The sequence below is a fragment of the Heloderma suspectum genome, chromosome 15 (assembly GCF_057233095.1).
Source record: "Heloderma suspectum isolate Gila_16-S chromosome 15, 16-S_ref, whole genome shotgun sequence".
In the NCBI taxonomy this organism is placed as follows: Eukaryota; Metazoa; Chordata; class Lepidosauria; order Squamata; family Helodermatidae; genus Heloderma; species Heloderma suspectum.
This window is the reverse complement of record NC_139472.1, coordinates 4,535,848-4,561,577: the sequence shown is the minus strand read 5'-3', so window position 1 is coordinate 4,561,577 and position 25,730 is coordinate 4,535,848. Positions and strand designations below refer to the sequence as shown.

The 25,730-nt window shown below is 48.3% G+C and overlaps 1 protein-coding gene across 3 annotated transcripts in view; it reads right to left on the bottom strand.

Moving 5' to 3' along the window:
- Positions 1-22,849, bottom strand: part of C1QTNF12 (C1q and TNF related 12) — a 42,491-nt gene extending 19,642 nt beyond the window's left edge. The window contains exons 1-3 of one of the 3 annotated variants that reach the window (XM_084822349.1): positions 21,440-22,268; positions 5,731-5,850; positions 1,430-1,541 (exon numbers count right to left, since the gene is read on the bottom strand). In XM_084822349.1, coding sequence (XP_084678475.1) covers positions 1,430-1,541; positions 5,731-5,850; positions 21,440-21,628 — 421 coding nt within the window. In that variant the 5' untranslated portion in view covers positions 21,629-22,268. Of the gene's footprint in view, positions 1-1,429; positions 1,542-5,730; positions 5,851-16,980; positions 17,190-21,439 lie in introns of those variants that run through there. The other 2 variants (XM_084822351.1, XM_084822350.1) reach the window with 2 other exon arrangements.
- Positions 22,850-25,730: the final 2,881 nt, after the last annotated feature.

Here is a 25,730-nt window from a genome sequence, read left to right as displayed (position 1 = left end):
ATCTTGGAGTTGGAGCTGATCACAACATGAATATGAGTCAGTAGTGTGATGCGGCTGCAAAAAAGGTCGATGCGATTGTAGGTTGCATCAATAGAAGCATAGTTTCATAGTTTCAAAATCACAGGAAGTGATAGTTCCACTCTTCTCTGTGCTGGTCAGACCTCACCTCAAATACCGAGTCCAATTCTGGATACCACACTTTAAGAACGATTCAGATAAACTGGAACAAGTTCAGAGAAAGGCAACAAAGATGATCAGGGGACTAGAACCTAAGTCCTACAAGGAAAGATTGAAGGAACTGGGTATGTTTATCCCTGAGGAGAGATATGATAGCACTTTTCAAATATCTAAAGGGTTGTGATGCAGAAGTCCATAACCAGTTCTCTATCATCCAAGACCATAGGACATTTCATAGGACATAAAATAACACAACTTAAGTTAGAGGAAGGCAGATTTTGGCTGAACATCAGGAAGAACTGCCTAATGGTCAGAGCAGTCAGACCACGGAAGCAATTGCCTAAGGAGGTGGTGGGCACTCCATCCCAGGAGATATTCAAGCAGAGACTGGACAATCATCTGTCAGGGATGCTTTAAAGTGAATTCCTGCACTGTGTAGGGGGTTGGACTCTATGGCTTAAATGACCCCTTCCAACTTTATGATTCTGTATGAAGAGAAGCCCTCTTAACATGTTCTGTTGGCTGAAGGGCTTTTCTCTCTTGTTATCCCACTCAGCGAATTTCCCCTGCTTTTCAACTGCTAGGGGATAATTAGCTGAGCGAGATAACAAAAGACAGACACTTTTCAGCCAAGAGTGGTTCATTGTCTGTCAGGATAGTGTCAAGGCAAATACTCCCAAGCTTTCCTAGAAAGTCAACTGTCTAGAGATCAGCTTCAGCATTCTCTATTTTGTGTGGGGAATGTAATGTGTAGCCAAGTTAGTTATAAAAACAAGGGAAGAGATGATGACATTTCATATCCATTTTGTGCCCCTTATCCATGCTGGACAAAGGGGATGTGCCCGTAACTGCCTTACACACACATGAACTCATCATGCTACTTCACTTCAGCCTTCCTCAACCTGGTGCCCTCCAGGTCTTTTGGACTTCAGTTCCCACCAGCCCCAGCCAGGAAGGCTACCAAATCCAATTCAACTCTAACTAATATGGGCCGATTTTATGTGAATGCTTTGCAGGGTGATGCTATGTGGATTTACTCAGAAGTAAAGGCCCATTGTGTTCAGTGGAACTCACTTCCGGGTAGCAGTGTGTAGGATCGCATCCTTAGGTACAAAAACATGGCCTTATTGTATAAGGTCCGTGCTTCTAACAGAATTAAAAGTCATGGTTTGACATCTGAGGGGGGAGGAGTGAAGTGAGAAGATGAGGGGGTGAACTTTGAAGGAGATACACCGTTCTAGAGCCTGCTTACCTTTTAACATCTCCTTAAATTCCTGCAATAAGACTTCTTGGGTGACTTCAGCACCAGGAGGACCTGGGGGTCCAGGAGGACCTGGGGGGCCTGGAGGCCCAACGAGCCCACGCTAAAAAATATAAGAGGGGGGAGGAGAAATAGAGGACATTCAGAAACTTCATTAGGCATTACAATGGCCACATCTGCCGTGACAGTATTTATATTTTGCACAGCCCCACATGAAGGGCAGGGCCAGCGTCAAGGGAAGGCATGGTCGGGCACCCCCTGACGAGAGCTTCCTAGAGTTGCTTCTCCTCTTCACCATTGCAACCCGCTTGTTCACCTGCCTCTCACTCTGGCCCAGACAAGGGTGGTGGTGAGATGGAGGAGCAGGAGATGCTGCTGCCTACTTGCTCCCTGGCTCTCTGCCAGTCAAGCGGAAGCCATGATGAGGAACAGGAGGAGAAGCACGAGTGGCTGGTGACAATCGCAGTGAGAAGGTAGACCCACTGAAGGAGGGGGCCCACAGAGGGCGTCTTGCCCACAGCCCTCCAAAACCTGGAGCCGCAATGCTGAGGGGCTTAATTTGAACCTGTTTGAAGGAACTGAGAAACATCATTAGATGTTCCACCAGCCATGAACAGACCAAGCTTCTTTATGCCCACTTAACCCAGGATTGTCTATTAGACTCACTAACAGCAGCTTGCTAAGATCTGAGACCATTGCTTTAATGCAGGGGTGGGGAATTTCTGACCTTCCAGATGTTGTTGGATGACAACTCCCATCATCCTTCACCATTGGATAGGCTGGCTGGGGCAGTCCAAAAACATCTGGAGGGCCCCACGTCTCCCGCCCCTGCTTTAATGGACCGGCTATAAAAATCGCAGGTGCGGTGGTCCTGATCCAGAACTGGACCACAGCATGGGAGAGGGAGGGAAAAGAGTTAAAGCCGCCCTACCCATGCATTCTAGGGTCCCAATCCAGACTGAGATCCTTGCACTTTCTCTAGAGCAGGCACTGTCGAACCTCAGACCAAATCTAGCCCACTTGGGGGTCACAATCCCTTCTGGTGCTGTCTATGGAAGAATAACCCTGACATGCACCCATTCCTTACTTGGTTATTGCGAGGCATGCAAAAGTACGGATGTACAGATTTTGTAAAATCCGTTCTGTCTGCGTTTTGCAGATTGTCAGGTGCCTTTCATTCCATAATCCACTCATCGGCAGAATCGGGTTTTCAAATATCCTGAATTTGCACAAATTCGCACTTATGCAAATGCACAATCCCCCCCCCCAGTGCGCAAACAACCCCCCCCCAAAAGTATACATTTTCATGCTTTAGCTTATGGGGGAAATGTGCATTTTTGGCCACTGTTGTTTTATTTTACGTATTTTTCCACAGCTTCATTTGTGACAAATTCCAGAAAGTTAAAAAAAAAACTGGTCTGCAAGTTGGCGGAATTAATGTGATTCTGGGAAAACTGGTCTGCTGTGGAATCCACAGACTGAATTCATAGAGATCTGAACTCATTTGATTCCATTGCGGATTTCTCTGACACCCCTATGCAAAAGTAGACGCAACAAATGCTTTTAAAAATACATTTTGCTTTCCTGCAGTGCCATGTGAAATATATCCGACAGAGTATACCTTGAAACTTTAAACCTTCTCCTGCACTCCTGAAAGGCTCTCCAGCATGTCAGAGGATGGAAGGTCTTTCACAGCTCTGGTACTACCCAAGCAGGGTGGCCAACTATGCATTGCCAAAAAGGGAGGAATGACCCCACCCCAAAAGAGGAACAATGAGCACAGCGATTTGTGTCAAATGTACATGTGTAAATTTATCTGTACAGATGAAAATTTGGAGGACATTACTATAACTGATAACACTATGACTGCTCCTATTAAGGATGGTCTCCTCCCATATACACCTGCCCAAAGGTTGTCTTCTCTTCAGCGGTCCTTCCATGGGAGCCCCTGCCAAAGGAAGTGAGGTGTATGGCTACTGGAGACATGATGGAGGTCTACAAGATGATGGTGGTATGGAGAATGTGGATAGGGAGACATTTTTTCTCCCTTTCTCAAAATACTAGAACCTGGGCTCATCCTATAAAGCTGATTGGTGGGAGATTCGGGACAGATAAAAGGAAGAACTTCTTCACACAGCCATAGTTAAACTATGGAATTCACTACCACAGGATGTAGGGATGGCCACCAATTTGGATGGCTTTAAAAGGGGGGTGGACAAATTCCTGGAGGAGAAGGCTATCAGTGGCTACTAGTCTTGATGGCTATGTGCTACCTCCAGGACCAGAGGCAGTGAGCCTATGTACACCAGTTGCTGGGGAACATGGGCGGGGGGGTGCTGTTGCTCTCATGCCCTGCTTGTGGGTTCCCGGTCCACAGCTGGTTGGCCACCGTGTGAACAGAATGCTGGACTAGATGGACCCTTGGTCTGATCCAGCAGGGCTCTTCTTATGCACTTATATACTAAGAGGCTCCTAAGAAGAGGACCTTTTCTGTTGTGGAAGGAGTTTCCCAGAGAGGCTCGCCTGGTACCTACATTGTCCTCTTTTGGGGGCCAGGTGAAGACTTTTTTTATTTCCCCAAGTTTTTGAGTTTCTCAGTTGCTGTTTTAAATCTGGTACTGTACTTGAAATCTTTGTACTGCTGCTAGGATCTATTTGGTTATTCTTTTTATTTTATGCTGTAGCTTTAAGCTGTTCCACTTTTATATTGTATTTTATTGTGTTGCATTTTATGGTTTTAATTGTTGTGAAAAACCTAAAGAGCTTCAGCTGTTGGGTGGTATAGAAATGTAATACATAAATACATAAATTGATAAAGAAATACATAAATAAATAAAATAATTTAAAGAAAACTGCAAAACATCTCAACACAGTGGGGTCTTAAGACTGTGACCTGGCAACCCGTGTATCTCCTTTTCAGTGCACTTTCCAGGTGCTAAGTGTGGACAGGCAAAGTCCAAATCTCTGCTCTCCCTTTTATGGTTCTTTGGATAGGATCCAGACTGAGTGAGTTGATATCAATGGGATGTAAGTCATGACTAAATTGTGCCATTGAAATCAGCCTGTGGGAAGAAGAAGGAGAAGAAGGAGAAGCAGCCACAGCAGATGACGACGAAGCAGCAGAAGAAGAAGACTCAGATGGAGGAGGAGGAGGAGAAGCAGACGACGAAGAAGAAGCAGACGAAGGAGGAGGAGGAGGAGGAGGAGAAGGAGAAGGAGAAGACAAAGAAACAGCAGCAGCAGCAGAAGAAATCATAGCTAAGGGATGGAGCCTCTTGTCCAGTTCTGGGGTCAGGACTAAACATGTTTGTCAAGTTTGTCAGGACTAAACCATGTAGCCCTCCCAGTGGCTGAGAATCTAGACTGTTCCAATTTGCGTAGACCTGCCTCCTTCTTCCACACAGCCTCACCCTGGATTGTGCTCGTTGGTCACACTGCAGCGTGACAGAATGTTGGGAGTGTGCAGTGGAATGCTGGGAGAGATGGATGGAACTTTGGAAACTGGTTGCTTTGCTAGATGCATTAGGTTTACCCTTCTATACTAATAGCAAACTCATTCTCCAAGTGCGACTCTTTACATAGCCCAAACGACACTATGCATGCACAAGACGGCGGTATCATCAGACTTGGGTGAAGCCTGAGGTTTGCAAAACTACGAAAAAGCAATGGAGGGTAGGAACCTCCAAAACAGCCTGATGAGGACTGAGCATGCTCAGAGGAATGCTGGCTGAGTGTTGGCGGGGGGGGGGGGGATGGAAAACCAGGGGGAGGGGGAATGGAGTCCAGTTACCTGGAAAAGTAGACCGGTTGGTTGGCTGTAACCCTGAACCGGAGCATTTTGTTGCAGGCAGGGCCAGCGTCAAGGGTAGGCATAGCTGGACATTTTTCAAGGTCCCTCAGCCCAGCAGGGGCCCACTGACAAGAGCCCCCTGGACTTGCTCCTCCTGTTCCCCATGGCAACCTGCTTGTTCCCCTGCCTTTCGCTCTGGCCAAACAACTCCTCTGGTGAGGAGAAGGAGCAGGAGACGCCACGGCCTGCTTGCTCCCTGGCTCTCCGTCTGCCCTGCAAGCAAGTGGGAGCAACGATGGGAAAGAGGAAGAGGAGGCTGGTGACCTGGCACTGAGAAGGGAGACTCGCTGAGGGAGGGGCCCCGCGGAGGGTCTCTTGCCCAAGGGCCCTCCAAAACCTGGAGTCAGCACTGGTTGCAGGTCCCACACATTATTCATTATTATTATTGCTGTCATCATTGTGTATTATTTATGGCCAGCTAATGCTGCCAGGAAGAACCTACTAATTTCTTATCTTTCCCTTTGCATTTCTTTTTGGAGTTGTTGCTGTCACCGGGACGCTGTACAAATGAGATCCACGTCCGACGCGGGTCGGTGATGCGAGGGTCAGGGGACTCTAGCATCTAAGGAAAGAAGAACAAGCATTGAGGGCGTTGCGAAGCTTTCATCCACAGCCAACGTACAGATCTCCGACATTCAACATCCCCTTATTCTCCTATGGATTGGAAGAGCAGAATTCTGCATCAAAAACAGAGGGAGGCAATCTGATGTCCTCTGGATATTGCTGGGGACTACTACTGCTCCCATTATCGCTGATCATTGGCCATGCTGGCTGGGGCTGATGGGAGTTGCAGTCCAAAACATCTATAGGGCACCAGGGCGTCTGCCCCTGATCTAGTGGAAGTGGGCATCTCCGATGTCAGTGGGGCGGTGAATCCGCTCCAAGTTTCAGTCAGAACTCTAAAGGAGCTATCGAAGGTGTAGAAGCTGCTTGGGTAGCTTCTTTAGAGTTCTGCCTGGTTCTGACTGAAACCTGGAGCAGATTTATCACCCCACTGGCATTGGAGCCACCAGCCTGCACTGCCCTGATCCAAAATAAGGGGCCATGAATTTTTGGATAGACGATTCTCAGCCAGGCGCTTCAATTTCCCTAGCGCAGAGCTGGAGAATCACGTGGGCCATGAAGAAGTTAGTGAACTATTATTCCCATCATGCCTCACCATTAGCCAGTCTGCCTGGGGCTGATGGGGTCTGTGGGAAGGTCCCAGTTCCCCCAGCCCTGCTCTAGAGGAATCCCCAATTTGAAAAATATATATATATATTTTTTCCAGTTCAGAAATTCAGACTTTTTCCCTCTCACCCCACCTCCCCAGAGGGCAGGGGGCTTCTAATTTTTCGTTCACCCAAATGAATAATCACACGTACTCTTGAGAGAGGAAGAGTGCAGAAAAAACACCCTTCAGTGCCACTGTGTCAGCACTCTTAAGCCTACGGTCCCATTTTACAGCTGGGGGATCACTGAGGCTCAGAATGCTATACATGGTTCAGGCAAGTAAGGCTGGAATCCTATCCACACTTACCTGGGCATGAGCCCCACTGAATATAGTGAGACATACTTCTGAGTAAACAGGCATCAGATTGCACTGCAAGGGTACATAGGAATGCACCCTGTCCGTTGCTAAGATTACTAAACAACGGGGAATCAGAAAACCTCATGGATCCACTTCAAAGCATCCAGATTCCAGAGTGCTACCAATAGATCCCAATCCACCTTCCCTGGAAGTGAATCCCATTGATTTCAATGGGACTTACATCTGCATAGACGTGCATTGGCTTCCACGGTACAGCACTGTTGTCCAGCCATTTAATAGCCAAGTAACAGTTGCTGCTGTTATTTTTCTGAACTAAAATTGGAAGCAGAGCTCACTCTTACACTCACACAGCCTTACTTTTAGTGATTACCCACACATGGAGAAGTACCCCTCTCCCGGGTTGTACTTGCAATTTCTGCTAGCACTCCTTAAGTATAAAATCCCATTTTACAGATGGGGAACACTGAGGCATGCCTCTTGGTTGCCACGTGACAAGCCCAGAGATGTGCACCACGCAGCAAGGCACTTTGTATCCTGCTCTGAGGGACTGAATGATCATAGAATCATAGAATGTTAAGAGCTGGAGGGGGTCTTGGAGGTCATCCAGCCCAACCCCCTGTTCAATGCAGGATCTACAACACAGGATGCAACCCCAGCTTCCCTGACAGATGGCCATCCAGCCTCTGCTGAAATACTCCCACCAGAGAAGAGCCCAGCACCACAGTCTGTCCCAATGTCAAACTAGCTCTTACCAACTTTTAGCTGAAATTGGCTTCCTTGCTATTTCCACCCATGAGATCAGCCGACCTGAGTCCTTCCAGGTCTTTTAGAGAGCAACACCCAACAGCTCCAGGTGACCACTGGCCATACTGTCTGCGGCTGATGGGGGTTGTAATCCAACGCATCTACAGGTGCCCAGGTTGGGGAAAGCTGCTCTAATCACGGACTCTCATGACAAGTTGAGGGAACGAAATTGAACCCATCAGATTACTGCAGCGCCTCTAGCTGCAGCTTTACAAAAAAAGGGCTTTTGACAAGACCAGCGACTTGAAGCAGAAATCTTACTTGATGTATGGCAGGAGTTACAGCTGATCAATCAATCCATGGATTAAATTCACATAGGAGTAAAAATGATAGGGGGGAAGCATACTTTTGTTTTTAAATGATGCACATGTCTGGTATAGCAAGCATCATCTCAGAACAGGTGTTCCCTCCTCTGTGAGAGGAGAGATGTCTCTTTTAAGATGGTGCTAGATGAGGCATCCCTTTTATGTGGGTATGAGAGATGGGAGAATGCCTCTTTTAAGATGGTGTTGGAAGATACATTTCCTCCTGTGTGAGAGAGAGGGAAGCAGATGCCTCTTCTAAGATGGTGCTAGAAGAGGTATCTGACACCACCCCCCTGTGAGTATGAGACCAAAGGGGTGATGCCTCTTCTAAGATGGTGCTGGAAGAGGCATTCCCTCCTGCGTGAGTGAGAAAGAAGGGGAGATGCCTTTTCTAAGATGGCACTAGAAGAGTATCCTCTCCTGTGTGTATGAGAACGAAAGGGGGATGCCCCTTTTAAAATAGTGCTTGACATCTGCGTCTACATTTCTTACAACTACTTATATTAATAATAATATTGTTTAAAATCTACTGCCAAATTAAATGGGAGCCTCTTTTAAGTTGATCCAGCTGTGGCATGGCTTCGTCTCTCTTTAATTAACCTTACTTCTTGCAGCGTGCAGTTTGGGAATTGCCGGCCTCCAAGTTTAGGCCAGAATGAACGAGCAGTCTCTTGACAAGGTTTCATGACACGAGTTCCTTTTGGTTTGGTCCAGAGCCTTTGACGGCAGGGTTGCCACGCGAAGCCCTCCAGAGTAAAGGGACACTTTGTGTGAGAGTGTGAGAAAACAATGTATCATGTGTGCCAGAAGACTTCTGGTGATTTATTAGAACAGATCGTCCTTGAAATGGATTCATTCAAAGTTGCTTTTTGCAGTGATATGGTGCATCACACATATAAATAAGGAACTGTTCCTTAGAATAAGGAACTGGAGGGCTGTGTTCACAGGAGTGGGGGGAATAGCCCACCACCCCACCTTCTTTGCTAGGCCAGTTAGTTGCACCTCCTTGAAGTCCTTCTTCATACAGTGCATAGTCAAATTATGGAATTCGCATCTACAAGACAGAGTGATGGCCACCCATTTGGATGGCTTTAAAAGGGGGTTGGACAAATTCCTGGAGGAGAAGGCTATCGATGCCTAACAGTCCTGATGGCTATGTGCTACCTCCAGTATCAGAGGCAGTGTGCCTATGTACACCAGTTGCTGGGGAACATGGGTGGGAAGGTACTGTTGCACCCATGTCCTGCTTGCCTGCAGTTACCTGCATAGGTTACCTGCATGGGTAACTGGCCACTGTGTGAACACAATGCTGGACGAGATGGACCCTTGTTTTGATCCAGCAGGGCTCTTCTAATGCTCTTATGTCCTTGCCAACTCCTGCTGTGGCTGTGGCCTTGGGGCAGAGAGGCAGCAAGCATGGGAGATTAAATAACTACGCAAACAATCTGTAGCTGGCCAGGGAACTGCACAGTGATAAGAAAATGCGCCTGTTGGAGATTGTGGCAGTGACTGTTGACCTATGAACAATCGTTCTGCACAAGGTGAAGTGTTGAAATGAACATTGAGGGTGGACGCAAGGTTTTGGTCCCAGACACTGCCATTGCAGTCCTTTTGCATTGAGATCAATGCAGTGGAGGCTGGTGGCGCCGATTTCCGTAGGGCTGTGAATCCATTCTGGGTTTCAGTCAGAACCAGCCAGAACTTTAAAGGAGCTATTGAAGGTGCTGAGCCCTATCCCCAAAATAGGTTCAGCACCTTGAATAGCTCCTTTAGAGTTCTGGCTGGTTCTGGCTGAAACCCAGAATGGATTCACAGCCCCACCAAAATCAGAGCCATCAGCGTCCACTGGATCAATATCAAACCACCCAGCCAGATCAGACCGAAAAGTCTCAGGAACATTGGAAGCTGCCTTATACCATGTCAGACTATTTGAACCTCTGGCTCAGTATTGTCTACACCACCTGGTTGCAACACTCCCCGGCCTTTCCCACGCTACCTGATCCTTGAGATTTACAAGACACAACACAAGAGGAAAAAGGGAAGAGGGGAAACAAAGAAATTCAGGCACCAGTTCTTAAAAGCTAGACGCTTCTGATGATGATCAGCTTGGGTGGAAATGGTTCAGAGAGGGGAGGAGAGCAGGTCAGACTCTTTGTCTACCTAGCCCAATGTTGTCTACTCTAGTAGCAGCTCTCTATAGTCTGAAGAAACCAGAAGTCCCATCAACTTCTACCTGACCTTTTAAACTGGAAGTGCCAGGGACTGAACCTGTATGCAAAGCAGATGCTTCTCTATGGCTGTTTTTGAGAACTAGACTTAAATTGAGCTAGATCCGGGGCAATACTTTTATGGGGATTGCCCCGATCAAAATGTCAATTGCATCGAAGCTGCTCATTCCTACCACTTTTGTGTGCCTCCCACCACCCACCACCAATTGCTCATCGAACGGAAATCTGTGGATGACTGTAGTTCCCTCCCATTCACACCCTCGCTTGCCAAATTTCTATCATCAATCAGGGGACATGAGACAAGCCCTCGAGTTGCAAACCCCTCCACCAAACGAACTGTCAGCTCAGAAGCTTTCATGAATCACCTCTTGGAATCTGGGCTCAGGAACAAAATGTTAGAAAGTATGTATCAGAATTGGAAAACAAGAATGCACATTGGTGCATGTTGGGATTTCTCTGGGGTGGTGATGGAGGCGGGGGGGGGAGTTGGATCCTTCTCAGATTAGGGTGTGGGCAAAATGTTTTAAACAGGAAATCAGAAACGCCCAAACCAGAATTACTGGATGGGCCTGAAAGCCTGAGAGCCCCTCCGAGGTTTTTTTAAAGGGCTCTGCACAAATGGCTTCTCAGAATTGTCCACCCTATCATGAGGAGAGAAATTAGGGGTTGGGGGATGACAATTTCACCAAATTTTCTCCAGGGGAAGAAAAATCCTCTGACAGTTTCTCAGGAGAGCCCTCACCATTAGCAGAAGCAGTAACATGCTTCTCCCCCGCCCCCCCGTGCGTGTTTTTTTGCTTCCCCCCCCTTTGGCTGCCACTGCAATTGTCAGCACCACCAGCCACTGTGTTGGCACCCTGACCGCTATTTTCCATCCTCTGCAGTGCCTGGACTTAGCGTTGTCCCGGGGTATTGTGAGGGAAGAAATGGTGGACACCACAGGATAAACAAAATGGCGGAGAACATCTGGAGAATGTTCTGTGGATTGCCTTTCTTTCTCTCAGACAGGGGGGCTGCCCCTCTTTCAGCCCAAGGGCCAAACTCCATGTCTCAGGGGCCGCATTCCAGGGTGGGGCCAAAGGTAAAATGGGGAGGGGCCAGAATACAAAGACACACCAGCATATTGTAGCTTAAAGCTCTTAATGTCAGTAACTAGGCCCTCGTAGAGGCATTTCAAGCCTTTAGAATGGGGGGGAAACCTGCACAAAAGCCAGGAAAGCATCACTGATCGCTGGTTGGGGGAAAGGGTGGTTTGAGGAAAGAACTAGGCCTGGAGGAAGGGAAGTGGCGTTGACTTCGCCTTATCATATTGCCTTATCATTTTCAGCTGCCTGAACCATGCTTTGCAATAAGTGCCCTGGCAAAATCCGGAAAAGACATATACCCAGCCAGTCCCTTCAATCATCTTCAGAAGTCCTTCTCTGAGTGCCCCCATCAAATGAAGAAAGGTGGGTGGCTACTAAAAAGAGGGCCTTTTCAGTGGTGGCACTCCAATTTTGGAATGCCCTCAGCAAAGAGGCTTGCCTGGCACCTCTGTTGGGGTCTTTGGGGCACCAGGTGAAGACCTTTTTTATTTTCCCAGGCTTTTTAGTCTTTCCGTTTTGTTTGAATCTGTTAGGATGCAATCCTATGGCCACTAGTCAGTGGCTAGATGGCCATAGGATAGGTCAGTTCCCGGAGAACCCACCCCCACCCCCTCCCACGCCACCTTGTAGGCAGCACAGATCGGCCCCACTCTGGATGAGCATAAGAGCGGTGCAGAGCGGTGAAAATGGGGCATTCCCGGGGAGGTTGGAAATGCCGCTACAACACATCCTATGTGTCATCTGGCTGCCACTTCCTGTGCTCCAAAGTCCTGCAGCTAGACAGGCAAAATTGGCTGTCTAGCCGCAAAAGCCAGGCGGGGAAACAATGAGGAGATCTGCTCCTCACCACTCCTCCCACTCTGCACTGAATAGGTGGCCACCCGCAGGCTCGGGGGCAACCATCAATCCACATAGGATTGCTCCCTTATTGTATTTTAAATCTTTACAATGCTGCTGGTATTAACTTTGGTTTTATACTGTAGTTTCAAACGTTTAAAGGTTTTTTTTAAATCACATTTATATCCCACTTTTTTCTCTCCAAGGAACCCAAGGCAGCTTACATAATCCTCCTGCCCTCCATTGTATCCTCCCAACAACCCTGCGAAGTAGGCTAGGCTGAGAGTCAGTCTCATGAGATAGAGCAGCCACAGGAGATCTGGGGAGAAAGTAGGGTGCAGGTGGGGAGCAGCATTTAAGCCAGAGGTGCAGGATCTCAGGCCCAGGGACCAAATCCGGCCCTTCTGGCAGGGGAACCTGGCCCTCCAGTGTTGCCCATGCCCGCTTCAGCCAACCACTTGATGGCTTCAGTCTGATCCAGCAGGGCTCTTGTTATGTAGGGATATCACAGAAATCTACATTGGAACCAAATGAGTTCGAATTTTCATGAATCCAACCCACAGATCTCACAGCAGACTGGCTTTCCCCCTGTCTGGTGGATTCTGCAGACTTGAGGACTGGCTTCCTCACTTTCCCAAATTTTGTGCAAATTTCATTGTAAAAAAAACACACACCATTTTTTTTTAAAAAAAACCCAGCCCAAAATGTGCATTTCCCCCATAGGCCAAATGCGAAAATGCGCACTTGGGGGGAATTCGCACACTTTCACATGTGCAAATTTGCGCAAATTTGGAAACATTCCCCCCCCCCCCGATTCTGGTGATGGGTGGACGACAGAACAAATGGCACCAGACAATCCATGAAACACAATTGGAACAGATTTTACACATATCTACTTGTTATGTTCTATAATAGGGACATCCTTGTGGACTTGGGACAGCCCTGTTCCCCCGCATAAGATTTCTGCCTGAGCCTTAGGTTCCGTGTTGGAGGTTGGCATTGTCAGGCTGGGGCCCATGCCCCAGTAGGCCCCCAGATTCCCCTGGCCGGGTTTCTCCTCTTACTCCTCACTATTGCAGCCTGTTCACCTTCTTAGGAATCATTACACACGCGTGTGTGTGTGTGACATACAAAACAGACGGAATGCTAAAATGTGGGATTTGGTTTTCTTACAAACATTTTTCATGGGGGCCCCAGGGGTCGGATAAATTTGCTTTGTGGGAGCCATATCTGGTCAGCGGGGCACTTAGTGGACATCCCCTGGCTCCATTTCCTCCTCTCCTGCCCCAGGCGGGTGCTGGCGGGATAGCAGCTGTCTGCAGCGTGAGCCAAAAGAAAGGGGATCCTGAGTCACTTCTGATAGAGCGTTGGCGCATTCCATGGTAATTGAGTAATTAGTGTCAACGTCAGATCTGTCAAGCACACCCTCGAGTCGAGCAGACATCCCTGGAATGGGATCAGGAGTCAGCTCCTCTTCTGGACCCCAAATTGCTATTGCTGAAATGATTTTTTTTTAAAAAAAATGGGGCAGGGGAAGGAGGATGGAGGTGGGGGAGGAAGAATTCTCAAGCCTCAAATTTGCCCACCAAAATCCAAAGATACATTCTCTCAGATGGAAGCTGGAGTCCCATGAACTAGGGGCACTAAACCTCTTTCAGCCTGTTCCACGCAAATCCAGAATTTGAGAGATTTACCTGGCTTGCCCCGAATTCAGGAGGTGATGGCAGGGGGAGCACTGGAAAAAAGAAGGAATGGAATGGGGAACTCTGTCTGCCCTGACTAGTAACTCCTGTAGACTTATTTACCAGGCTGTTCAAAGAGCGCAAAGATCCTCCACCAAACAGAACGAGCGCTTCAACTTGCGCAATGCAGCTGTGTGTATGCACTACCACCGCATGGGCGTGGGAAAGCATGCCAGAGCGAGCACAGCCGTCATCTCCTGCCCTGCTCCGAGAAAACCGAGCCGGAGATGAGAGCAAGCGAGAAGGGCTCTTGCCGTTTCAGGCCAGTGGCAGAGAAACCACGCAGGGCTGGCGACCGCCGTGTCTGCGGCCACTGGCTTCCTTAAATTACAAATCCCTCTCAGAAAAGGCAGCTGGGCTGCCCCCCAACTTCCCCACCAGCCGGCGTGATTGACGGTTAAAATGAATGTTCTGTCCTTGCGGTATTATTATTTAATTACTATGGCATGCACGAGCAATCGGAGGAATAAGCATGTAAGCCTCTCTGTTGATCTTGGCGGGAGTCGGCTCCAGCAGCCAAAGAGGGATGCTTGCAGCCAGCACAAGGGATGGGCCGAAACCCACATTTGTGCCACCGGGGCAAGCAAGGAGCTTAAAGTACCCTCAGGTGGAAAACAAACCACTTATGGCTGAGGTGAAGGACCCCTTTCAGCCGGAGGGCAGAATTAAAATTCAGAAAAGTGCTCAGGCAAAAGGCAAAGGAGACAGAGCCCAAAATATAACACACACACACACACACACAGAGTTTAGCTTAAGGTTCTTAGCACCAGTACCTAAGCCTTAGGAGAGGTATTTCAACATTTTAGAGTGGGGAAGGACTACACAAAAGCCAGGAAACCACCAAGCAATCAGTGGCTGGGGAAAAGGGGATGTAGCCATCTGGGGAAATCTGCCAGACCAATTTGGGGCCTCAGAAGGGCTGAGTTTGGCCCCTGGTCCTGAGGTTCCCCGCCCCTGATTTACAAAGTACATGAGCACAGACCTACTGGATCAGTGGAAGGTCCAGATCTAACCCAGCACTCCTAAGCATGGCCAACCTTATGCCCCTGGGAAGGTGACAGGCAGGGCGCAAAGACAATCGCCCTCTCTTGTGGGTTTCCCCCCAGCAACTCTTATCCAGAGATAAACTGCCACCAGCCATGGCGGTTCCATGAAGCTGTTGTAGCCAGCAGCAATTGGTGGGGGACAAAACAACAACACAGAGGCAAAGGGAGAGTGGATGGAGGGGAAAATGTTCCACCTTCTCTCTTAACATTAGAATGGAGGGGGGGCGGGAATCACTTGAGAAAATGAAATTGGCAAGAAATCCATGACAGATAAAGTCCTTCACACGTGAGACGCAGCGCTGTTCTTGTTCAAGGGGGATAATGGAATTCCCGTGCAATCCTACCGCCCTCTGCCACAGGATGTGGTGATGGCCCTGGGCCAGACGGAGGAGATTAGATCTGTTAATGGCTATTGTCCAACAAGATGTTGGAGTGTGAAGTGCTCCTGTTCAGGTTCCAGACAGCCAGTCTGCTATGCCCTTTTAAAGGTACTCCATTCCATGTCTACCCTCCCTCCTGGCTTCCTGTTCTTTCCCTTCTCCCATTAGTCAATCAAAACATTTTGGCCACTGAATTCTCGTCGAGCTGGATTATATGGGGGGGGAGTCCCCCCCTTAGGGTTCTATTCTTAAGGGGTTTTTTGTACTTCTGCAAATGTTTTGGTTCCCCCAAGGCTGCAGACCCCTCCCTGTTGCATGTGGGTGGTGCCGTTTTGGCTGCACACGGATCGGCACTCTGAGAACGAGTTTCTGTTCGTATATAGGATCGGAGCCTGCACATTCAGAGACAGTTGACTTGTCAAAACCAGATGTTGAGACAGCGAGGGAGTCAGCTGCTGCTTTCATGCCCTGTTTGGGGACTTCCCAGAGGTACCAGGGTGCCCTCTGTTGCATACAAGTCCCTGGATTCGATGGACCTTTGGTCTGATCTAACAGGACTCTTCTAAAGTTCTTACCAACCAATCCTCCATTATGTTATCTAACAAACTTTAAAAAATAGCAATTAAGCAGCCATCATGACATCTATCACAGGAACTAACCATCAGGGAGTTGAGTAGGCCCCACCGATGGCTACCTTCCAGCTCTGTGGTCCTCACAAGAGCCTCGTGAAACTCAACCATTTCATTCCATTTTACAGGCTGAAGCTGGGTTCACGGCATTGTAGACTTGGAGGGAACCTTATGCCAGGGGTGGACAGAAAGTAGGTCTCCAGATGTTTTGGACCTCAACTCCCAGTGTTCCTGATGACTGGCCATACTGGCAGTGACTTCTGGGAACTGAAGTCCAAAACATCTGGAGATCTCCCTTCTGTCCACCCCTGTTGTAGGCCGTCTAAGCCACCCACACATCTGATGGACTGTTGGCCATCTACCCAAGAAACCCAGTGCCTGTGATGTGAACAGACCCACAGCTAGCATTTCCCCCATCCAATGGACCACGCTGCCTCTTCCCACACAAGCAATCTCCCAGTAAGCAGATTACTCAGACAAAATCAGGGGGGGGGGAATCCTCTGGCAGATTTAGACAAAAGCAGGGTTTACCATGTCATCAAACCATACCCTTCCTGGCTAATTGACACACACTACTAATTGCAGAGGAGCGATTGTCTTTTGCCGCTGTCTGCAGGGGAAATCTGTCTCCTTCCCCTGCCAGGGAAGGGTAATTAGCCCCTGTTTGCTAATTAACCACTCTGGGGTAATTACCCACTCCTAAGCCTCTGTGCAGACAGCCACAGATTAAAGAAATGACACTTCGAAATATTTTAAGTCTCTAATAGGAGCAAAATGTCTATAAGGGGTATTAGGTATTGTACCATTGCGGCTACGCCCCTCGCTGCTGGGGATTGCCGCTTTCACTTCCCTCCCCCCTCTACCTGGAGGCAGACAAGCCCCAAACTGTTCCATGTGCCACATCCGTCCTCACTTTGCATGCCCTCGCGCATTGTGCCATAATTAAAGGCGGCTGCTGCATTGATTGCAAAAGGGGGCAGTGGGGAATGCGAAGCTTCCCCTCCTGGAGGGATTTGGGCTCAGTGGAAGAGCAGCTGCGTCGCATGCCCAAGGTCGCAGGTTCGATCCCTGACACCCCCAGTTATTTTGGCCTTCCTGTCATCACCTTTGCTCTTTGCCCGTGCTGCTGCCGCCTCGTACCTGCCCATCCTCTGCTGCAGGGTGTCCATCGTATCTCGTATCTCGAGGGGGAGGAGGCATATCTGCTTTTCCAGTTAGAAAAGGAGCAGGGAGCGGGGGGTTGGAAAGACCCTTCTCTCCCTGAGAGCTGCTTCTAGTCAGAATAGACAACGCATTGCTAATCTTCTGTTTTATTGTTGTTTGGTTGATATTTGCAATGGCTGTAAGCCATCCAGACAGCATTCTTATTGGGTGGAATATACACGAGAGAGATAAATAGGCCAGCCATGTGTCCTTTTTTACGGAGAACAGCCCTCTGTTGGAAGGCGTCCCATCCAATTCCAGGATAAAGAACCATAGAGAATTGTTACCCATCAACAGTTAACCCCTGGCCAACTTGTCCTAAGTGGGGGATGTAGAAACACTTAGGGCTCTGGGGAACTAGACTTGGGGCCCTGGGAAATAGATTTGGGGCCCTGGGAAATAGATTCGGGTCTAGGGCCCCACAAGCCCAGGCCTAACAACACCCCTGCATCCAGAGTCTTAAAATTACCCAAGTCCACCACTGCTCCATAAATTGTTTTTTAGTTTGTGTTTCTTTGTTTTTAGCTTGACACAGGTTGCAACCCTATATACCAGGGGTGGGCAATGCCCCTTCTGGCCCCCAGTGGGGCCCCAGTGGGTGTGGATGGGAAAGGTTGCTATACACACTTACTTGGGAGCAATTTCCATTGAACTCAATGGGACTGATGTCTGAGTAGACATGCACAGGACTGTACAGCTAACAACGTAAGAACAGTGCCTTTTCTGTTGTGGCACCTGGTTATAGAATGAGCTTCCCAGAGGAGCTTGCCTGACATCTATGCTGTGGTCTTTTCAGCGCCAGGTGAAGCCCTTCTTATTTTCCCAGGCATTTCAGTCTTTCCGTTTCTGTTTTTCAGTCTGTTACCGTATTTTAAATCTTGCACTGCTGCTAGATTTTATTTTGGTTTTTATTTTTCATTTTGGTTTTATACTCCGATTCTAAACTTTTATATGATGTTTTATCACGTTGTATTTTATGGCTTTAATTGTTGTGAACCACCTAGAGCACTCCAGGTATTGGCTGGTATACAAAGGCAATAAACAAAATAAAACACTAAAATGCTTGTTTTTGTCATTCATACCTTATTTCATGTACTATGTAGGCTGCCTTGGAAAGTAACATAATACCAACACCGCTCTGAGTCTGATGGCCTTTCTTTTTTTAGGCAGCCTTTGGAGGCTTGGTTGAATCTTGCTTGGCTTTTTAATTTATTCATTTTTATTTCTGCTAACTCTCCAGTGTCTGTTTTGTTCAGCAAAAATTGTGTCTTTTCCACGAGTAAAATCAGCTGATCCTCCCTGATGCTTTTGGGCAGTGGGGTCATTCCACCAGCCCTGAAGACCACCTCCACGAGCTCTCCTTTTCCCTCAACTGTCACCATCAGCAGCCATGCCAGCAAGCTGTACTGAAGGAAATGAGAGGGGGAAACAGGACGATTCCACCAGCCCTGCTGAGAGAAATATAGTTTTTTCCTCTTCCCTCCCCATCCCTTTTTCCTTGTGTGTTGTGTCTTTTTAGATTTAAGCCTGGAGACAGGGACTGTCTTGTTTAATTGATTGTATGTAAGTCATTCTGGGAGCATTTTTGACTAAGGAGCAGCATAAAAATACGTCAAACAAAAAAACAATGTTTTTAAGGACTCAAGCTCCTGTTCTTAATTGCTTTCGGGGGGGGGGAGGTGTCATTGCTTGCTGTCTGGTGTTGCTTTCCTTCAGTTGCTTTATTGTGTTTTAAATTTCTTTTTGCCATTGGGTTATATATATATTTATGTATATACACACACACACACACATACACACACACACACACACACTGCCTAATATCTGAAGCTGTCTGGGCGGTTTTAAGAGGAAAGTCAGAAGACAAATCATTTAAATGACTGAACAAACAACAAGAAATGTATAGGATGAGGAGTTGCTCCTTCCTTCTCTCTCTTTCCATCTCAGAAAACTCCAGTTATTCCAACAACGTGGATTAGAACCCTGGTTGCAGAACCCTGGTTGCATACAGTTTTTGAGTGTGTGAAGAGCCTACACAGCAGGGGTGTTGTTGTGCAGGCATTTAACAGATTCCAGGCCCATAGGACACAAATCTGCTTAAGAATGGCATGTGCCAATTTATATCTGCATGTGCAAAGTTAGAAATCATTGCAAGGATTTATATGAAGTTCACAGGAGACCAAGCCAAGCAATTTATTTCTCATCCAAATAACCTCCAATAAAATATATTCTTCAGCTAATTTGCACCCCACCCCAGATCATCCCAAACCAATGGAAAACATCCCCCCCCCCATGCTTAACTGACATGCAGGGGAAGATTGGGGGGGGGTGCAGCATGTGGGGAGGGAAGAATTAACCCTTTGCTCCCCAGCTGCAATCCCCCTTGAAAATGACCCCCTGTATGGCAAATAAGCTGAGAAAATAAGAACTATTGACACCAATAGTCCCGGGGGCTCTGTGGAATACATCCAGGGCCCAGGGCCCATGGGCTCAGGTGTAGCAATGTCCCTGCTGCATGGAGTACCGCAGGCATTCCATGGCAGGTGCAGAGGGCTTCAGGGACAGGCTGCTGGGACCGTGACAGGGTGGGCAGGAGCAGGGTCAATGAGCACCTCCCCACTGATGGGAATTGGAGTCCAAGATATCTGGAGGGCACAGCGTTAGGAAAGGCTGCTTTGAACTACAAATCCAGAAAGAACCAAGGGGCAGGGAACCTGTAGCCCTCCAGAGGTGCTGTTTGGGATTAATGTCTAATCCAATCTACCAAGGTAGTTATGTCCCCATAAGCCAAAGATGTGGCTAAGCAAGACTCCTAGAGCTTCTGAGCCCAGCTTCTTGGTCCAGCTGCAGTCTTTCCCAACCACAGATGCCCAGGCATTGCTGGACTCCAACTCCCATAAGCCCCAGCCAACATGGCCAAAGATCAGGGATGATGGGAGTTGTACCCCCCCAAAAAAATTGGGCTAGCCTTTCCTCTTTAAGAAAAGTGCTCAAAGCCCTGGGTAGAGTAACATTTTTCCCTCCCTCCCTCATAATACTACAACCCAGTGGGGTCATCCCATGAAGCTGTGATGGGAGATTCAGGACAGAGAAAAGGAAGGACTTCTATACACAGCGCAGAGCTATGGAATTCGCCACCACAAGACGTAGTGATGGCCACCAACTTGGATGGCTTTAAAAGGGGGTTGGACAAATTCCTGGAGGAGAAGGCCAACAGTGGCTACTAGTCCTGATGGCTCTATGCCACCTCCAATATCAGAGGCAGTATGCCTGTGTACACCAGTTGCTGGGGAACATGGGTGCTGTTGCACTCGTGCCCTGCTTGTGGGTTTCCTGTGGGCAGCAGGTTGGCCACTGTGTGAACAGAATGCTGGACTAGATGGACCCTTGGTCTGATCCAACAGGGCTCTTCTGATGTTCTTAGTAGATCTTGAGAAAGTGTCATGTGGGAGAAGAAGCAGACCATGGCTTCCTTTCCCACTGAGTTCCAATGATAAGGACATGATTGTGGCTTTGTTCAGGCAGGCCGAGTTGCCTGTTTTGGTCAAGCACTCTCACTGTGACCGGTCAGATTGTCCCCGGGAGAACTTCAAGCAGGACATGATGGAGTTACCCTCCAACGTCTGATATACTGCACCTGAAAATGGAAGCTCTATTCATCACTCGCCTGGCTGCCAGTCACCTGTGCCTCAGTCCTCTCATTCTTTTCTTTTAAAGCCATCTAACCCAGACTGCCGTCATGCAGCGACAGTGGGAGGGACCGCAGCTCAGTGAAGGATATGACCCATCACCTGATCCTTTGAACTGGAGAGGCCAGGAATCGAACCTGGCATCTCCAGGGGCCGTGGCTCAGTGGGAGAGCCCCTGCTTTGCATGTAGAAGGTCCCAGGTTCAATCCTCGGCATCTCCAGGCAGGTCTGGAAAACCCCCTGCCTAAACCCTGGAGAGCCATTGCTGCCAGTCAGCGTTGACCATACTGGGCTAGATGGGCCAAGGTTCTGACTCAGTATAGGGCAGCTTCCAATGTTCCTAAATTCCATAAATTTGGACACTCTGAAATGCAAACAAGCCCAGGGTTTGCTGAAAAGGTCCCTGCTGAAGAAACAGCCCATTCAACAGCTTTGGCGGCGGTCTGCTTTTTAGGCTCTGTGTTCTACACCTGGCAAATCACTTTCCCTTCACCTCAGTTTTCCCCATCTGTGAAATGGGAATCCAAGCAAGTGACCTCAGAGGGCTGTCATGGAGGATGAAAGAGCTGTGGAAGGGTTACCGCTTGGCCTGATCCTAGGGGATAGTTAGGGATGGAATGGGAGGGTGGGGGTGGGGGGAACCCACATAAATACATTTATTTTGCCACCAACCTTGGAATGCCCATGGAGTTCTTCACTGTTGGAAAGAGTCGTGTTAAGGGGTTCTGTGTACTGGTTGGGCTCCTTCAGCCTCTTTCGTTCTTTCTTCGCTACCACGACTCGGAAATGAGAAAAATCCTGGCACAGCAATGCCGCCAAAATGATCCAAGTCCAACATCTTATCTTGGCTTTGTTGGACATCTTCTTCTGGATGGAAAGATGAGAAGGGGGGGGGGGGGAGAGAGAAACACACAGCCTCCGCAGATGGAAATCAAATGTTTAAAAAGTCTCTGAGAGATGCTGTTTACTTCCTTACTCTCAGGGGGTGGGGGAAGAATTTATTCCCGTTCAGGCTGTCTGAGTCGCCTTTGCAGACAACCAACGACCATCACGAGCCACTTCGGTGCCCTGTCTCTGGATGGATGTCCAATCAGGCAAGACACACCGAAGCAAAACGCGCTCAGAGAAATTACTCCTTGCCAATTGCAGCTCAAGATGAAAATCCAAAATCAAAGCAGCCAGTCGTTGCAATTGGCCAACCAGGTGACATTTCACATTTAATCTCCCTCGGGGTGGGGGGGGAGTTTTCGAGCATCAAACTTTGCAGAAAATGAGGAATCAAGAAAAAACAATCAAGGACTTGACAGCAGGGAACAAATAAAGAATAAAAGAACTGCACACAAACCCATCAGGTCTGGGATGCAATGTTTTGTTTCTGTCTTTTCGGCAACAAATCTTGTCCCCTCAAGCCTGTCTCTCCATCAGGAACTCAGTAAAAATATTCCTTCCTTACTGAAGGCAAAACGTCGCATCCACCGATGCTCAAGGAACTCTCTGAATCCCTGAGCCAGCAATAGCCCACATATTGGAGTGGTCCGCCGACGCGACGATCTCGTTTCGGCTGGGAGCTTGAATTTCTCTGGCACATCGGAGGAGAAACAAATTGGCGGTTCCCCGTTCCCCAAAATGACCGTTCAGTCTGGGATCCTCTCTCTTCTCCCAGCCGTTAATTCCTTCCCAGCAGAGAAGTCCAAATCCCTGTTCTCATCTTTCCTCTTGGAGGTCTTTCTGGAATCGGCCTTTTTGCTCCGACGGCTCTCGGAATTCCCTTCGCTTTGGTTCTTTTCCCTCGAGCTGCAGACTGGCAAAAGTGTCTACAGTTGTACCCTCGGCAAATAAATACTAGTTTCGTGGGAGAGTTTTCCATCAACTTGAAGGGGGTGGGAGGGACAGGGAGAAAGAGAAGAAGGAGAACGGGAGGGAGACCCATACGGAGAGGGAGGGGTCACATTCTAATGAGCTGTCAAAGCTAGTCTTTTCACACTCCTATTAAGGGGAGACAGCTGGGTAAGTAGAATCTTTTCCCTGTGCCAAAGAGATCTAAATCAGAAATGTTTTTCCCCCTTGTCCCCTCCCTCTCTCCTTCTTTCCCTCCCTCCTACGTACCTCCTTCCGAATCCTCATCCTTATTATCTCTTGGACGAATTGCTACTTTTCGGTGGAGAATTCTCTACAAATGGGGCAGAATTAGACACACATTCTTTAGCCTCTGGGCTTTAACAGGGAGGTACGCTGGCCCTCTGGGGGGTGGGATAGGGTGAGGACCAGGCGACAGAGCAGTTTTACCTGGGAGCCATTCAGCTTGACTTGGAAACATCTCAACAGACCCCTCTTCCTCCCTGACGTTGGCTAATATGGCTGTCGTCGAGGGTAGGCATGGTTGGGCACCTGCCAAGGGCCCACAGCCTAGCAGGGACCCACTGAAAAGAGCCCCCTGGACTTGCTCTTCCTCTACACCATTGCAATCTGCTTGTTCTCCCACCTCTCACTCTGACCCAGACAACAGTAGTGATGAGAAGGAGGAGCAGGAGATGCCACAGCCTGCTTGCTCCCTGGCCAATCCCCTTTTAAAGCCATCTAAGTCAGTAGTGATCCTAATATCCTATGGCAGAGAGTTCCATAGATTTGTTATGAACAGTGTGTGTGTGTGTGTGTGTGTGTGAGAGAGAGAGAGAGAGAGAGAGAGAGAGAGAGAACAAGCATACTTTTATTTCAGCTACACTGACTCAGAAGCAAGGTCCATGTGTCCCTGTATCCTGTTTCCAACTCTGGCAGGCAGATTTCTCTGGGATGCTTAAGAACGTAAGACAAGCCCTGCTGGATCAGACCAAGGGTCCATCTAGTCCAGCATTCTGTTCACACGGTGGCCAACCAGCTGTCAACCAGGAACTCACAAACAGGGCATGAGCGCAACAGCACTTTCCCACCCATGTTCCCCAGCAACTGGTGTACAGAGGCTCACTGCCTCTGCTACTGAAGCCATCAAGCCTAGTAGCCATTGATAGCCTTCTCCTCCAGGAATCTGTCCAACCCCCTTTTAAAGCCATCCAAATTGGCAGCCGTCACGACATCCTGTGGTAGCGAGTTCCACAGCTGAACTATGCACTGTGCGAAGAAGTTCTTCCTTTTATCTGCCCTGAATCACCCACCGACTAGCTCCATAGGATGACCCCAGGTTCTAGTATTTTGAGAGAGGGAGAAAAATGTCTCCCTGTTGAAGCAAGGTGTAAAGGCTTCTTGAGTTTGCCCCCAGGACCCTGTCCATAGAGGTTCCAGGGCTAATTGTCGTTGATGAGCCTATTCTCCATCAGTTTGTGTAATCATGCATTAAATCCTTCTTGCAAGGCTATCCTGGCATTAAAGTTGGAATTGACCTCAGAGGTCATCTAGTCCAGCCCCCAGGCTGTGCATGAAATCTGCTGCTACAGCTAGGGAGGATTTCACAAGTTCTGCATTTTTTAAAGTGACCCAACCCGATTTGCACTTCCTAGACTAATGTGTAGATCAGAGTGCAGGTTTCCTTGAGGTTTCACACGTCTCCCAATTTTGCAAAGCAGTTCTTGGCTCAAAATGTGCAGTCTGGGATAACATGCATACAAACGTGTGTAGCTTGGGATGAAATGCATACAAAAGCATGCATTTTGGGATAAAAAGCAGATAAAAACAATGTAAATTTTCATGCATTTTTAAAAATTGCTGATGGATGTGGAAATGGGATGGAATGGATTCATGAAGGAAGATTTGTAATTGACAGAGCAGAAGCCGACTGATCTGTCAATGGCTAGCTACAGCATCCCTGACAGGTAGCCGTCCAGCCTCTGCTTACAAACCTCTAGTGAAGGAAAGTCCAAGGTACTCTGTTCCATTGTCAAACAGCTCCTGCTACCTGGATGTTCTTCCAGAGGTTTAGGCACACAAACAGATGTTAAAACACATCACTAAAACAAATAAAAGACGCTCAAGCAGCAACGAAATGACAACAAATCCAATCCTGTTAAAAGCCAGAGAGAATAACATGCCATTTTTAGCTGCTGTCTAAGCTTCTTTAGAGAGGGTATGGGTGGACAGCAGTGGGGAATTCCCAAGGCAGCGGGGACACAATGAAAAAGTGAGAGAGGGAGCCATGAGCTCAGTTCTGGTACTGGAATGAACATGTGCTCAGAGGTACCCTGTTCCTTACTTCGTAGTGTGCCCCGAAGCCAATATTTTTTCACTTGGGTCCAGTTAGTAGTTCTTGGGGATCTAGGAAAAAACAAAAACGGGGTAAGCCTGAAGTCTGCCCACCCCTAGGGTGGCCATGAGTCCTCTTTTATAGGGGACCATCCTCTATTTGAAGGGCCAACCTGTCCAATTCTGGTTTAAACATAAAGAATCCTAAGAACTCTTGCCCGTCATCAGTTCAGCATCTGTTCTGCTGAAGAGCAAACTGAATGGGCCCTTACACGGGTCACTGGATCACCATCTTCCACACTGTGCTGAGATGTACTATCTCTCTCTTTAAATTAGAACAATTATTTCTACATTCGCCTCTAGACCTATCAATTATCATATGCACACTTCATGCAAACGTGTGCCTTCTTTTGTCCTCTTTTTGGGCGATGTGTGAGTGGCCACCCTACATACAGGAAGGGACTCGCTGTGATGGAGCACAGACCCATGAGTCATGACAGCTTAAGAGTGCAATCCTATGCATGTTTAGATAGAAATCCTATGCATCTAGAGACAGAAAAAGTCCCACAACTCCCCGCATGCCCCAGCCAGGAGAAAAAGTCCCGCAACTCCCAGCATTCGCCAGCCAGGAGAAAAAGTCCTGCAACTCCCCGCATTCGCCAGCCAGAAGAAAAAGTCCCGCAACTCCCCGCATTCGCCAGCCAGGAGAAAAAGTCCTGCAACTCCCAGCATTCGCCAGCCAGGAGAAAAAGTCCCGCAACTCCCCGCATTCGCCAGCCAGGAGAAAAAGTCC